The sequence below is a fragment of the Rhineura floridana genome, chromosome 6, assembly GCF_030035675.1.
Source record: "Rhineura floridana isolate rRhiFlo1 chromosome 6, rRhiFlo1.hap2, whole genome shotgun sequence".
NCBI lineage: Eukaryota > Metazoa > Chordata > Lepidosauria > Squamata > Rhineuridae > Rhineura > Rhineura floridana.
Window position 1 is genome coordinate 66,824,001 of NC_084485.1, and position 12,866 is coordinate 66,836,866.

The 12,866-nt window shown below is 39.3% G+C and overlaps 1 protein-coding gene across 1 annotated transcript in view; it reads left to right on the forward strand.

The window, feature by feature from the left end:
* Positions 1–12,866, forward strand: part of DSTYK (dual serine/threonine and tyrosine protein kinase) — a 77,139-nt gene that overhangs the window by 47,400 nt on the left and 16,873 nt on the right. The window contains exon 3 of the mRNA XM_061632172.1: positions 11,424–12,087. Coding sequence (XP_061488156.1) covers positions 11,424–12,087 — 664 coding nt within the window. The remainder of the gene's footprint in view (positions 1–11,423; positions 12,088–12,866) is intronic.

A 12,866-nucleotide genomic window follows, 5' to 3' on the forward strand; every position in this document is an offset into this window, starting at 1 on the left:
AATCATTTTTGGCAGGACTGGTGCCTGCAAGATGATCCAGCATTTTAAGACTTAATTAAGTCTACTGAAATCTAGTGTGGGCTTAAAATTTGCTTAAATCTGTCACAGAGAGTTGCCATTAAGTCTTAAATGAAAGATCAAATAACTTCAACAAAACCTGGACATAAATTGAACATATTCCTAACAATGATATAGATTAACCTCCTCCTCTGAAAATATCTGCAATGCAGTTATGTGCATATTTACTCAGGAGTATGTCCCACTGTGTTGAGACTTAATCCTAGGGAAGCGTGCATAGAATTCGAGCCTTAGCGTGGTATCTGACTAAGGCTGCAATCCAATACATATCTACTCAGAAGTAAGCTCCATTAGGTTTAATTGAATTTACTCCCAGGTAAATGTATATTGGATTACAGCCTAAATCATACTTGGAGTAGATCCATTGAATTCAATGGACTTGAAGATAGTTGTGGCTAAATTGATTGGTTTCAGTGGGTCTGCTCTGAATATGACATAGTTGGATGCTACCCTTTAGCTTTTAATATTAGAAAATATCAGGGCAACTATATTCTGGGAAATATTTTAATCACTGTAGTGCAGGAGATATCTATAAAGCAAAGGTATAGAATTTATATTTAGACACCTTGGTTTTCAGGTTAATATGATTCAGGTTATAAAATTAATAGAATGTGTCATCAAATTCTATAATTTCAAATCTGGTTAGAAGAGCAAAAACTATTATTTGTTTTATTATTATTTGATTTATATCCCGCCTTTCCTCCCAGTAGGAGCCCAGGGCAGCAAACAGAAACACTAAAAACACTTTAAAACATAATAAATACAAACTTCAAAATATAGTAAAACATCTTTAAAAACATTTTTTAAAAAGCTTTAAAAACATCTTAAAAAAAGGTTTCAAAACATTAAAAAGCAATTCTAACACAGAAGCAGACTGAGATAAGGTCTCGACTTAAAGGCCTGTTGAAAGAGGAAAGGCTTTAGTAGGTGCCAGAAAGATAACAGATGGTGCCAGTCTAATAAGGGGAGGGAATTTGAAAGGGTAGGTGCTATTACACTAAAGGTTTGCTTCCTATGTTGTGCGGAACAGACCTCCTGATTAAATGGTGTCCGCAGGAGGCCCTCACCTACAGAGTGCAGTGATTGACTGGGTATATAAGGGATAAGACGGTCTTTCAGGTATCCTGGTCCCAAGCTTTATAGGACTTTGTACACCAAAACAGAACCTTGAACTTAGGCTGGTAGCTAATAGGTAGTCAGTGCAATTCTTTCAGCAGCGGGGTGACATGTTGGCGATACCCTGCCCCAGAGAACAGTCTCGCTGCTGCATTTTGCACCAGCTGCGGCTTCCAGACCAACCTCTAGAGTAGCCCCACATAGAGCGCATTACAATAACCCAGCCTGGAGTTGTCAGTGCATGGACAACAGTGGCCAGGCTACCCCGGTCCAAAAGCAGCTGCAGTTGTCTTACCAGCTGAAGCTGGTAAAAGGCACTCCTAGGCACTGAGATCACTTGGGGCTCTCGCGACAAAGATGGATCCAGGAGCGCACCCAGACTACGGACCTGGTCTTTCAGAGGGAGTACGCCCCTATTCAAAGCAGGCAACTGACCAATTATCTGAATTATCTGAACTCAGGAAGCACCAACCCATCTTACTACGATTAAGACTCATTTTATTGGCCCTCATCGAGCCCACCACCGAGTCCAAACACCGGTCCAGGGTTTGCATGGCCTCTCTCAATTCTGTTGTTACAGGGAAATAGAGCTGGGTATCATCAGCGTACTGCTGACACCTCGCCCCAAATCTCCTGATGACCGCTCCCAAGGGCTTCATATAGATGTTAAACAGCATGGGGGTCAAGATGATACCCTGCGGCACCCTACTCTGGATGATGAAGAAAGCATGCCAAGAGAATGAAGTATATTCTGTTGGCCCCAAGAAGTCCTGTGTGGAAGCTCTAGCTTTAGCCTGCCTGTTCAGATGACTGCTGTTGGAGACTGTATATTGTCCCGGCTCGTCCCCGTCCCCTTCCTTGCCGCCACCGCCGCAGTGATGATGGCAGCGCTGAGTAAGATCTTCGGGCAGAAGCCCATCAGGTTCCAGCTGGAAGAGCACGGCGAGTTCTACATGATCGGCTCCGAGGTGGGCAACTACCTGCGGATGTTCTGGAGCTCCCTGTACAAGCGATACCAGTTGGTCTGGTGGCACCTGGCCACAGTGGAGGAGCACAAGAAGATCGTCGCCTCATCCCACAAATATTTTGTTCACCACTTTGACCAAAATTGAAATGGATTTTTTTGTCCAAAAAGTGGTATAATAATAATAATAATAATAATAAAATAGCTCAAGGACTGAGCCATGTGCAATTCAGCAGTCTCCAGGAGCCAGGGACATTTGAGAGCAATTGAGTGCCAGTTGAAGGAGGAAGGAAGAGAAAAACTGGGGAGGGGTGGATGAGCCTGCTCAAACTCCTAATAATTTACTGTGTCCTGGAGATGGTACATCCTGAAGGAAAAGGTAAAAGGACATATTTTCTTTCCCCCTTATCCAGACATCTCACTTTCCTGCTATATAGCGATAAAGCACTTGGGACCAGAATCGCAATCCTTTAGTGATGTATGATAAATTAGGGGAAAGTTTCATTAGGGTGGGAAAGAGAAAAGGTGTTGTCTTCTCTCTTTTCCACCCCATTCCACTCCACTCCACCCCATCCCTACTACAGGGCTTCTGAGTCCTGTTAGGAGCTAGGTATATAAGACAACATTTTGTTGCATATCCCACACATATTTTCGTTTTTTGAAATTAGTTTTTCTATTAATCTGTGTACCTTTGTTATGAATTTCAGCTTTTGTTTCTGCTCAAATTAACCAGTTGACATCCGAGTGGTAATACTAAAACTTTTTTCAAGTGTCTGAATATTTATTCTGCTTGTATCTTGCACTCAATAAGCTGCTCTCATTTGTTGTAGAATGGTTTTCCTTATCTTTGTATAAGAAAGCTACTTCTAACTGTCTGAATCTAGTGTAGCCGATATCTCAGTTCAACAGCTTCTCTGTTCTAACTATCAGATCAAGACCAACATCCTGTCTGGGAGCAGTTCCCTGCAGTCAGGAACAATATTTTACATTCATAGGAAAGATTGCATTCTGTAATCTCATTAGTTTAACAGATTTTTTCATAACATTTTGTTAATTAGTCAATCCTACAATATTTGATTGTCTTTCCTTTTTTTGGTCCACTCAAGTGAGTTCTATTTTTTTTTTTTATGTACCACCTGTAAACTATTTTGAAATGGTTCTCTTTGAAACTTGTAGAAACTGTCTCCCAAACCAGCAGGGAAAACCCAAAGTATGAAGACATTTTTTTAATAGGGTGACTGGATGCTTCTTTAATGCAAATGTGGGTGTGCATCTCCATCAGGGGCCACTTGTTATGTATGACTATTGCAGGCAAATCTGTAGATTAGAGGCAATATGTATTTAAAGCCTCTCTACCCGTATATTCCTGATGTCTTTTTAAAGCTTCAAATCTTGTTGCTGTTTTTTGCCTGACTTCGTTCTGCCTCCCTTTTTAAAGACTTGACAAACTCTAAGCAGGCTTTTTGCAATCCTTTTAGCAAGCAAGACTTCATAATTCGTTAAGTTTTTGTTCACTTTATGGACTCTAATAATTTTACAGCAAAAAGATATGATTTGAAAAAAGGAAATGTGGTTATTCTACTTGCAAACCTTGCCAAAAGTTATTTCCATGTTTAAAAAACCTATTTAATAAAAGCACATTCTTTCCCCATTAGATATAATTTCAGTGATCTGCCTTTCTTGGGAATAAATTACAATGTAAAAACAGATATATCTGGATGGAATTTCCTTAATTTATATTGCAAATAATTAACATATTTTTGACTAATGGCTCCTTCCCAATTGTGTTAGGCCTGATTTTCTTCATAGTAAAGAAGCCAAGAGTATACTTAAGACTGGTATCAATAATGTGTATACATACACGCACACACACACGCTACATTGCAGCTCCTGGCTTCTGATTTAGTAATATTTGGAAGCATTAACTGTGTAACTGACATCTAAATTCAGCCAAAGAATACTAAATGTGTACTTCTGTATTGGAAAATGTGATGCTCTCAGATAGCCCTTCATTGCCCTGCTTTTCCTCCAAACCAGTTTTGACCTGCCATCCTCTAGGCTTCCAGTTTCTGATCCCAGCCACTCTGGGACAGAAAAAAATAGAGCTCCTGTGAAGCCTGAAGTTCTTCTCCAGAACCTTTTCAGGATATCTACAAAGAACTGGAGTGGATCGCTGCTCATGTGGTGAGTTGAGACACCCCTTTGACTGGCCACATCTGTTTCTCAGTCCTTAAGTATACAAGTCCCAATTAATAGCAAGTTGCGACTCAGAGGAAAGCTTATAAAGAACAGTTACATGGAAAAATAAGTAGACACAAGTTGCAAGAGAAATGAGAACAAACACTGCACCTTGTTGTGGCCTTGGTTTTTCCTGCCCCAAGATGCAAAAGCCGAGCCACAACCCAAAGCTTTTGGTTTTACTATAGGCCAAAACTTGTGCCTTCACACTCCATGGGTTATTTGCACATCCTCATAAATTTCTGCTGCAAAGATGGTTGCATCAGAATAACCCTGTCTTCCTCTCTTTTTTGTCCCATACATTTCGGTACTCGGCAGAGCAAACCAGATGATTTATTAGCCTGGTCTCCGGACATTCAAACTTATGCAGGGATTTTTCTTGTAAAAGGAAAGAGCTAATTTAACCTAGTCACTAGAAATTGGAATCCTTGCCTATTATGAGTTTTGGGCTAATACAGCATTACCAACCCTTTTTCGACCCAATGCCCCTTTGCAAAATCTTTTTGTGTCCAATGCCCCCCTCAGATTAAGTATATGCCAATGCTTCCTATTCTTCCCTTAAAATATGAGTAATGCATAAAAGGTATTTTCAGTGATTATTACTGATAGTTTTTATCATGCCTTTTTATTGCACTTATATTACACATTGAATTCTTAGTATGATTTATTAATAAACATACATAGTTATAGAAAAGTAAATAAAATGAGATTTATTATAAAATACTAGTGTGATCCTTGAGCTTGATGAGTTTTGGCTAACTTCACAATATCTGAAGTATATAAATCCATAAAATACACACAAAAACAAATTGTAGATATAGGAGTTGTTTCTTATTTCACAAATCCTAAAAACATAAGCAAAAACTAATTAAGTCCACACAGTATGAACCAATAGAATACATGGTGTTACTTAACAACAAACTCATTCAGTTTACCGGCATTGTTCATTAAACAAGTTCATTTAAACATCACAGAAACAATGGGTAGCGAGTGTGTCCCATTCCTGAAGAAAACCAGTGAATAACTGACTGCATCACCCATTTGCACACGGCACTCATCCGTTGGAAGAATGCGCCCTCTGCCAATACACCCAGCTTATCAAACACTCTCTCATGATTGGTTCCAACATCCCTCAAGACAGCATCGGAACGTTATCTAGTGCCGGGGCGTGGCTAATATCCCCATTCCTTGATATGACACTGGCCGCTATTCAGAATTTCTTTACTAAAGAGCACACACTATTTATAGTGTTATTTCCATGAATTGAGACTATTAAATACATTGTAACTGGGGACAAACAGTTTAAAAATTAATGATTTGTTTATTAAATAAAATTAAACTTAAATGCTTCAACTGTCGCATCAGACCGCCAAATGTCAGTGCCCCCCTAATGAACCCAAACGCCCCCCTAAAGTTTGTAGTCATGCCAACGCCCCCCTGAAAAGCTGTAATGCCCCCCAGGCGGGCGCTACCACCCACATTCGGAATCACTGGGCTAATAGATCCACTATCGGGAGCCTGACTATCCAAGGTGCTGTTTCCAAATGTTCCTATATTAATGTATATATGGTAAGTGTTGTTGTTTTAGAAGATACATGGTAAGTGGAGTGAAAGAGGGGGAGTGAATGGGCAGTAGAATGTGAGATGATTGGCTGAGTGTTTAAAATGGCTGAATGTATAAAAGGAAGAGTGAGAGTGGAATGGGGGGGAGAAGAGAAAGAGTGGATTGCTTGGTGGGGTTTGAGAGAGTTGTTTCCCAGGAGAGAGTGAAGAAGGAGGGGGGTGGAGTTCAGATTAGTATTGAGTAAAACCATATGCTTATGTGCCTTAAGAAGAAATCTTGTTAATCTTGTTAGCTTTGTTATCTGTAATAAATACTTAATTTGGTTTACCAAAGGCCTGATCCTTGGCTGGGGTTTCACAGACCAGAGCGGGGATAGGTAAACCATAAGAGAGTGCGGTCCGGACTGGTGGAGTCCCTGGTGGTGCCTAGAGACAGGCAGTAACCACGAGCAGGTAGGAACCTGACAGGGAGAGCCAGGGAAGGACGCATCACATGTCTATGCTTAGGTGCAAAGATGTGTGTGATTCACATGTACATTTCTACATAACAGTACATCTGTGTAAGAAAAATGTCATGGACATGTTCTGACCCCATCTGGGGTAAGATGAAATGACTGAAACATTGAGCTATTGGTAGGCCCATAACTTAAATATGGGCTTTTGAGCATTGCTGACATGAAGAGAACTGGACTTCCGGGATAACGTCTTTTATCTTCAGGTCTGCTGAAGGTTTTAGCTCTGTGTTAAACCTCAAGATTTTTAAAAGCAATTTTGGGTATTTGACTCAACAGCTACATTTGAAATTTATTAAATTTATACCTAGTACAAACAAAGTCCAAACTCATAGCCTCTCATATGACTTTACATAAATTCTACACATCAGACTAAAAAGACTTACTCTAGGGACAGCTGATGCAATGTGCATCCCAGCCCTGATGGGAATCACAGATCAATTATTCCCACTTGGTTATGAGAAAGTAAATTCTTTAGAAACCTGAACAGATAATGTCTTGCAGATCATTCTTAGAGAAGTAGGCAAACATCTGCTCTGTTTCAAGTAGCGCAGTTCACCTAGCAGGCTGAGGTGTGTGTTCTGTTCTTTGTGGGTGCAAAGGACATTCCTTTAAACCAAGTAACACAAGATTATTGTGGAAGGAAGAGGGATGATGAAAAAGCTTGTCTGTAAAGTTATTGTGGTGTGTGAATGTGTCCTAAATAGCATGTGCACAAAAAGCAGTTTCTCTTTAAATAGACTCCTGATGCCGAAATCTAAAGTTGCTTAGGATGTTGCTAACCAGTGGTCCTGATTCCCTCCCCATTCCCTACAGTAATACCTAAATCGGGAACTCCCACAGTTATCTAAATCCAAAATATCTTCTAATCCTGTATTGAAGTGGAGAAAGAGGGAATTAGTGTTTAGGGGAATCTTAATCTGTGTTCACGTAGGGGCAGAAATACATCATATGAGGATTAGAGGTGGATGGATCTCACTCATATTGTTTTGTGAGTTTGTTCGGCACTGCATTCCACTCCTGGTTAACTATGAGTTAATTTTAGAATTACAGCATACAGTTAGCCACAGCTTTCAGTTCCTTCATTTCTTTTATACCTCTCTTCCTTTTTGTATTACTATTTTTTTAACTCACAATCAAAAAAGCATTGCAGTCTTCGTATATCCCCCACACCTTGTTCTAAACTCTGATTACTCACAAGACATATACATCTATATATCCAGGGAAAGTTCTGAAAGCCAGTGATTATCAACCATAATCATGCAGCCCAAAATTTTACAAAAGGGGCTGGAACTTGTCTACCTCTCCCTGCCTATGCAGCGTACAAAATAAATTGCTGCCAACATTTTGTAAAGATGTCCTTTTTTAATCCCAGCAGCTACCTTTAATTTTTGTGACAATTTTTCTGTTATATTGTATTACTAAGTATGTATGAGCAAAACAGTGCCACAAAAGAGCAAACTTGAAATGTTTGGTAAAAACATCTCAAAAGATTTTGATCCAGCTGAACATAGTATCCTCTCAAGTTGGCTTCTCTTTCCCCACCTTCAGTGTTTTGTTAATGCAGACATAATGTAACTTTGCCTCTGCTATGACATGAGTATTGCATCTAAAAACAAATGTTTTCAAATATTAAATGTTTAAATATTATTATTGACCCACACCACTTCTGTGAAATGAAGAGAATCTGAAAGGTCACTTGCAAAAATGAGCTTCCAGCTTCAAGGGCTTATTGTTAAAGGTGAATCTTCTTGCATAACATCTCTGCTGTCTTTTGTGAGTAGATGCAGAAAGTAGAAGGAAATCACTGATAAAGGCTATCTAGCAAAAAATACCCAGCAGCAGGGCATTAACTGTTGCCCAAGCCAGATTAGTTGTTCTTACTGAGATATATCTTTTCTAACTTTTCCCTCCTTTACGTCTCCTAGAGACAGCATTGGTTTCCTCCTTTGTTTACTGACATCAGTGTGAGTCATCTCTCATGGTGAATGTTCAGTTGCATATCCAACTTTGCTCTCAACTTGCACTCTTGTCTGACCACATCAGTTTTTGTGTTTCCATGCTTGGGAGTCTCATGATAGTCATAACTGGCAAACTGATGTTAAGTGTTTGTTTTGGGAGTTATGGAAAGGGAATTTGGGAGGACTTGGAAATGCACTAAATAGTTGAAACTAGCTAGGTTTTTTTATTTTAAATTAAGCCTAGTAGGGAATTGGAAGTGGCTTTATCACTTTTACCAGAATGGTCTTGTCACCTGTTGACAGATCTTACTTGTACCTTGGCTATAACTTTGGAAGTTTTCTGGGAGAATCAAGATGTTTGATCTTTAATTGGTATTGAACAGATTAATGCTCCAGAAACCATGAGTTCTTAAAAAAAAACACTTGCTCTGAAATGCCTCCTGATGTTTCTAATGTCTGTACCAATTCATCTGCCTAGGGTAATTTAAGGCTGCAAGCTGGCCTAAGAAGTAATGATGCTATTTGAGGCAGAAATTCCCTCTGAAGTACATTCAGGCACAAGGATGCCAGTTCTATAAAAGTGTCATGGATACTTGGCCACCACTGATATGATTTGTGTATAATTCTTAGCATATAGTATATTTTTTTACAAAATTTGTTATTGGTCCTCTTCTTCTCCACAATATTGAAAAAAGTCTGGACTAGAGGTTGTGACAATGTAAAAAAATGTGTAGCATGGTCCTGGTTTCTGCTGGGAAGCAAAACACTGAAAAAGCTGACTGTGAATGTGTATGATTAATTGTTGTAAAATAATACAATATCTCTAAAGGTTGAGCAAATATTAGGCAATTCAGGGAGGGCACTTCAGTAGCTATTGCAATACTTTGCTGTTCACATATTTGTAAAAAAAAACACTCAAAGGTGCACAAGGAAGTTTACAGAACATGAATGAATGATACAATGAGCTTAATTGAACAGGAGTCATCAGAGTGGATTTAAAAGTTATAGACCTGGCCAGTACTTGAATTTAAGGACAGAAGATGACCCAATTCTCACTGAAATGTCTGTTTCTAATGCCTTCATCAGCTTATCTGTTTAAACAGGTTTCCATAACAGTAAACCTGTATCCGGGTTGTACCAGTTCAGGCTGCAAATGGAGGCTCAGATTGCTGTTTTCTATACTGAAATTTCCTCTGTATAGAAAAGCAGATGCTTGGGATAATGTGCTGCAGAGGAACCCCTCTCCTGCAGTCTGAAGTGGTATAGACCATGTGAAGGCTTATAACCTCATTAAAAACTAGGCCTAACTTTAGTGTTTGGTATTTCCTGCAGTACTGTGCCTAGACCCTTTTAAAAAAAAATCAGGGAAGGAAAAAAGGTCCTTATACACAGTTTTTTTTTAAAATGCCCTACAACAGCCATACTGACCCTGGTGATGTCAAGGATGATTGGATTTTTAACCCACAATAGGCCATACTAGCTGGGGCGGATGGGAGCTTGGAATCCAAAACATCTTGAGGGCACTCAGTTGGGGAGCTGGGTATTTTATTTTCATTTAGAAGAATTCTATAAACTACTTCTAAAAAGTAGAAAAAGAGGAAGGCCAAACAAGAGATGGATCGATTCCATAAAGGAAGCCACAGACCTGAACTTACAAGATCTGAACAGGGTGGTTCATGACAGATGCTCTTGGAGGTCGCTGATTCATAGGGTCGCCATAAGTTGAAGGCACATAACAACAATAAACTTCTAAAAAAATCTCTTGGGCGATGTGCATCTTTTTCACATTCCTTTTGAAAGAAGGTGCAAGCGTTCTTGCTGTGGATGGGGAGAGGATAGAATGCCAATTGCAAAGCTCAAGATGCTGATCATAAGATTCAAGATTCTAAATTAGGGAATCCAATCAAGGCCCATGCATACACTGCCAAACTTTGGCCTATGCATCAACCTTCATTGATTTATCATCCTGGTTCTACTTGCTCAGCAACAACCTGGTGGAACAAGGAGGAAATCTATTACAATCTATTACTAAAAACCACAAACTCCAAATTATAATTTAAACTAATACACCAGTTAATTGAAGGTGTAAAGTTCATAAGAATTAGATTTTGTAATGAAAAGACATTACAATAATAAATGATGGAACAAAATAAAATAACAGCAACTTAAAGTAACTTAGAAAATATCTTAAAGTGATGTGATATATATACTGTTGCATAAGCTAATTAATTAAAACAATAAAGATATGAATTAACAGAATAAATCATATTTTCATCCTAAACTCCCTCCAGCCCACTACTTTTATATTATTACTATAAGTTTCCTAGAATATTAAAGAAAGACATAGTTACCTATTTGTGGGTAGGCCTGAAACCTTCAGCTTGGCAAAGCACATGAAAGTAGGGCAGAGCAGATAGCAGCAAGAAAAGAAGATAAAATCATCCAAAGGCAATCTCCCCCCACAAGAAAAAGCTTTTTTCTGAAATGTAAATACATCCCTTTGTATCACCCAGCAAACTTGGATCAGGAGGTTGGAATTATCGAATAACTGGACATGAATTTCAATAATAGAAGCTGGACCCCCAAAATACATAGACCATGAATTACCATAATCTGTCTGGGAGGGAGATAAAATGAGTACCTGAGACCCTTGCACCAGTTATTATCCAAGCAGTGCCCTTTTGCATAGTGTCAGCTCAACACACACATGTTAGTCTTTCTCTTAGTGTTTTGGCTGTCCAGCAGCTTCATACCAACTTCATACCAAAGTGCAATGTTCACAAAACTGCAAGCAGCCTTCAGCAAAAAGTGACACACACAGCATGAAATTGTCTTCCATCTTAATTCATCATGGCTTCACTCTGGCTGCTCTACTCTATGCAACCACTTCTAACCTGACTGCCATATGTAAATATATAGGGTCCTGCATTGAACTGATTTACAGATGCCATAGGCTTAATGTCAAACTTTTAATGCTTTTGCTATCTTTAGGAAGTGGATATTGTGGTAGCTCCGTGTCGGGGATTTCAGTCAGCAGAAGTCACTTTGGGAGAATACGTGAACCATGTTCTTCCAGTCATCACATTTGCCATCAGTGAGGCAGAACTCTCAACCCTGGATGTGAATGAACTGCAAGAGATTAAAGAGAAATTCTCCCTGCCTATCTTCTTTTTCAAAGTGCCAGATTTGGGGGCTGAACTAATATCCCCTCAAAATGCAGAGAATGAAAAGTCATCTCTTTACCGGCAGCTGTTAGATTTGGACTATCTTAGTACCAACCATTGCAGTTGTGGAGCTCCTAGCTCTGATGCCAAAGCCCAGAGCATGCTGGTGGAACATTCGGATAAGATCCGTCTGCTTAGCACTTTCTCCAAACAGGTGCTGCAGCAGCGTTTGGTGGATGCAGCCACCATCTTGAACATAGTACACTGCCGTTGCCTGGACATTTTCATCAACCAAGCCTTCGATATGCAAAGAGACCTTCAGATCACTCCAAAGCGCCTGGAGTACACACGGAAAAAAGAGAACGAGCTGTATGAATCTCTGATGAGCATTGCCAACCGCAAACAAGAGGAAATGAAGGATATGATTATTGAGACTCTCAATAACATGAAAGAGGAGCTGCTGGAAGATGCTGCTAATATGGAATTCAAAGGTAACTTACAGAAAAACCAAAAGGGACCAACAAGTGCCTGACTTTCTGTCTCACCTTTTTTTTAAAAAAGCACCTGTAAAAAGGATCTTTGTTTACTGGCAAAGGTGTTGGTCTCATTCATGATTGTTTCTACACTGGCCCAGATATAAAAACATTAACCCAAATAGTTTGCCTTGACAGCATGTTTACATAACATGCAACTGATGTCTGTCCCTTGTGAGGTGCATTAGGAATGAACTACAGGGGTGGAAGCCTCTCATATAGAGAGAAGGAGGGAGGAGGGAGAGAGAGAGAAGCATGAATAACCATTGCAGTAACTGTAAAGGGTATCTAAAATGCAAGAGGTATAGCTTTCTAAATAAGATTTCCTCTGTCGCTCTAGCATGCTATCCATTTCTGTAGACATGTCTAAGCCAGATATTTTTTTCTGTGCTAAAGTTCTATATAGGTATAACTTTACTGTTTTAAGGTAGTTTTATTTATTTATTTATTTATTAAATTTATATACTGCCCGACTAGCAATAGCTCTCTGGGCGGTGAACAGAGTGGAGGTGAGTAGTGATCTGTGTGCAGTGATTTCAATAAGCTTATAGGGAATTATTTTTTCAGCATCAGAAATGAAAATAGATTCTGGAGTCTCTGACTTCATTCTTTTCTTGTAAAATACAGAGTTGTAGCCACCTCTGCTTTAGTCATCTTTCACCTGCTGTGTTCATACACTTCAACTCTGAGCAAGCTCTTGTGTAGTGAAATTCTTTCCCAGATTTTTTCGTAATCTG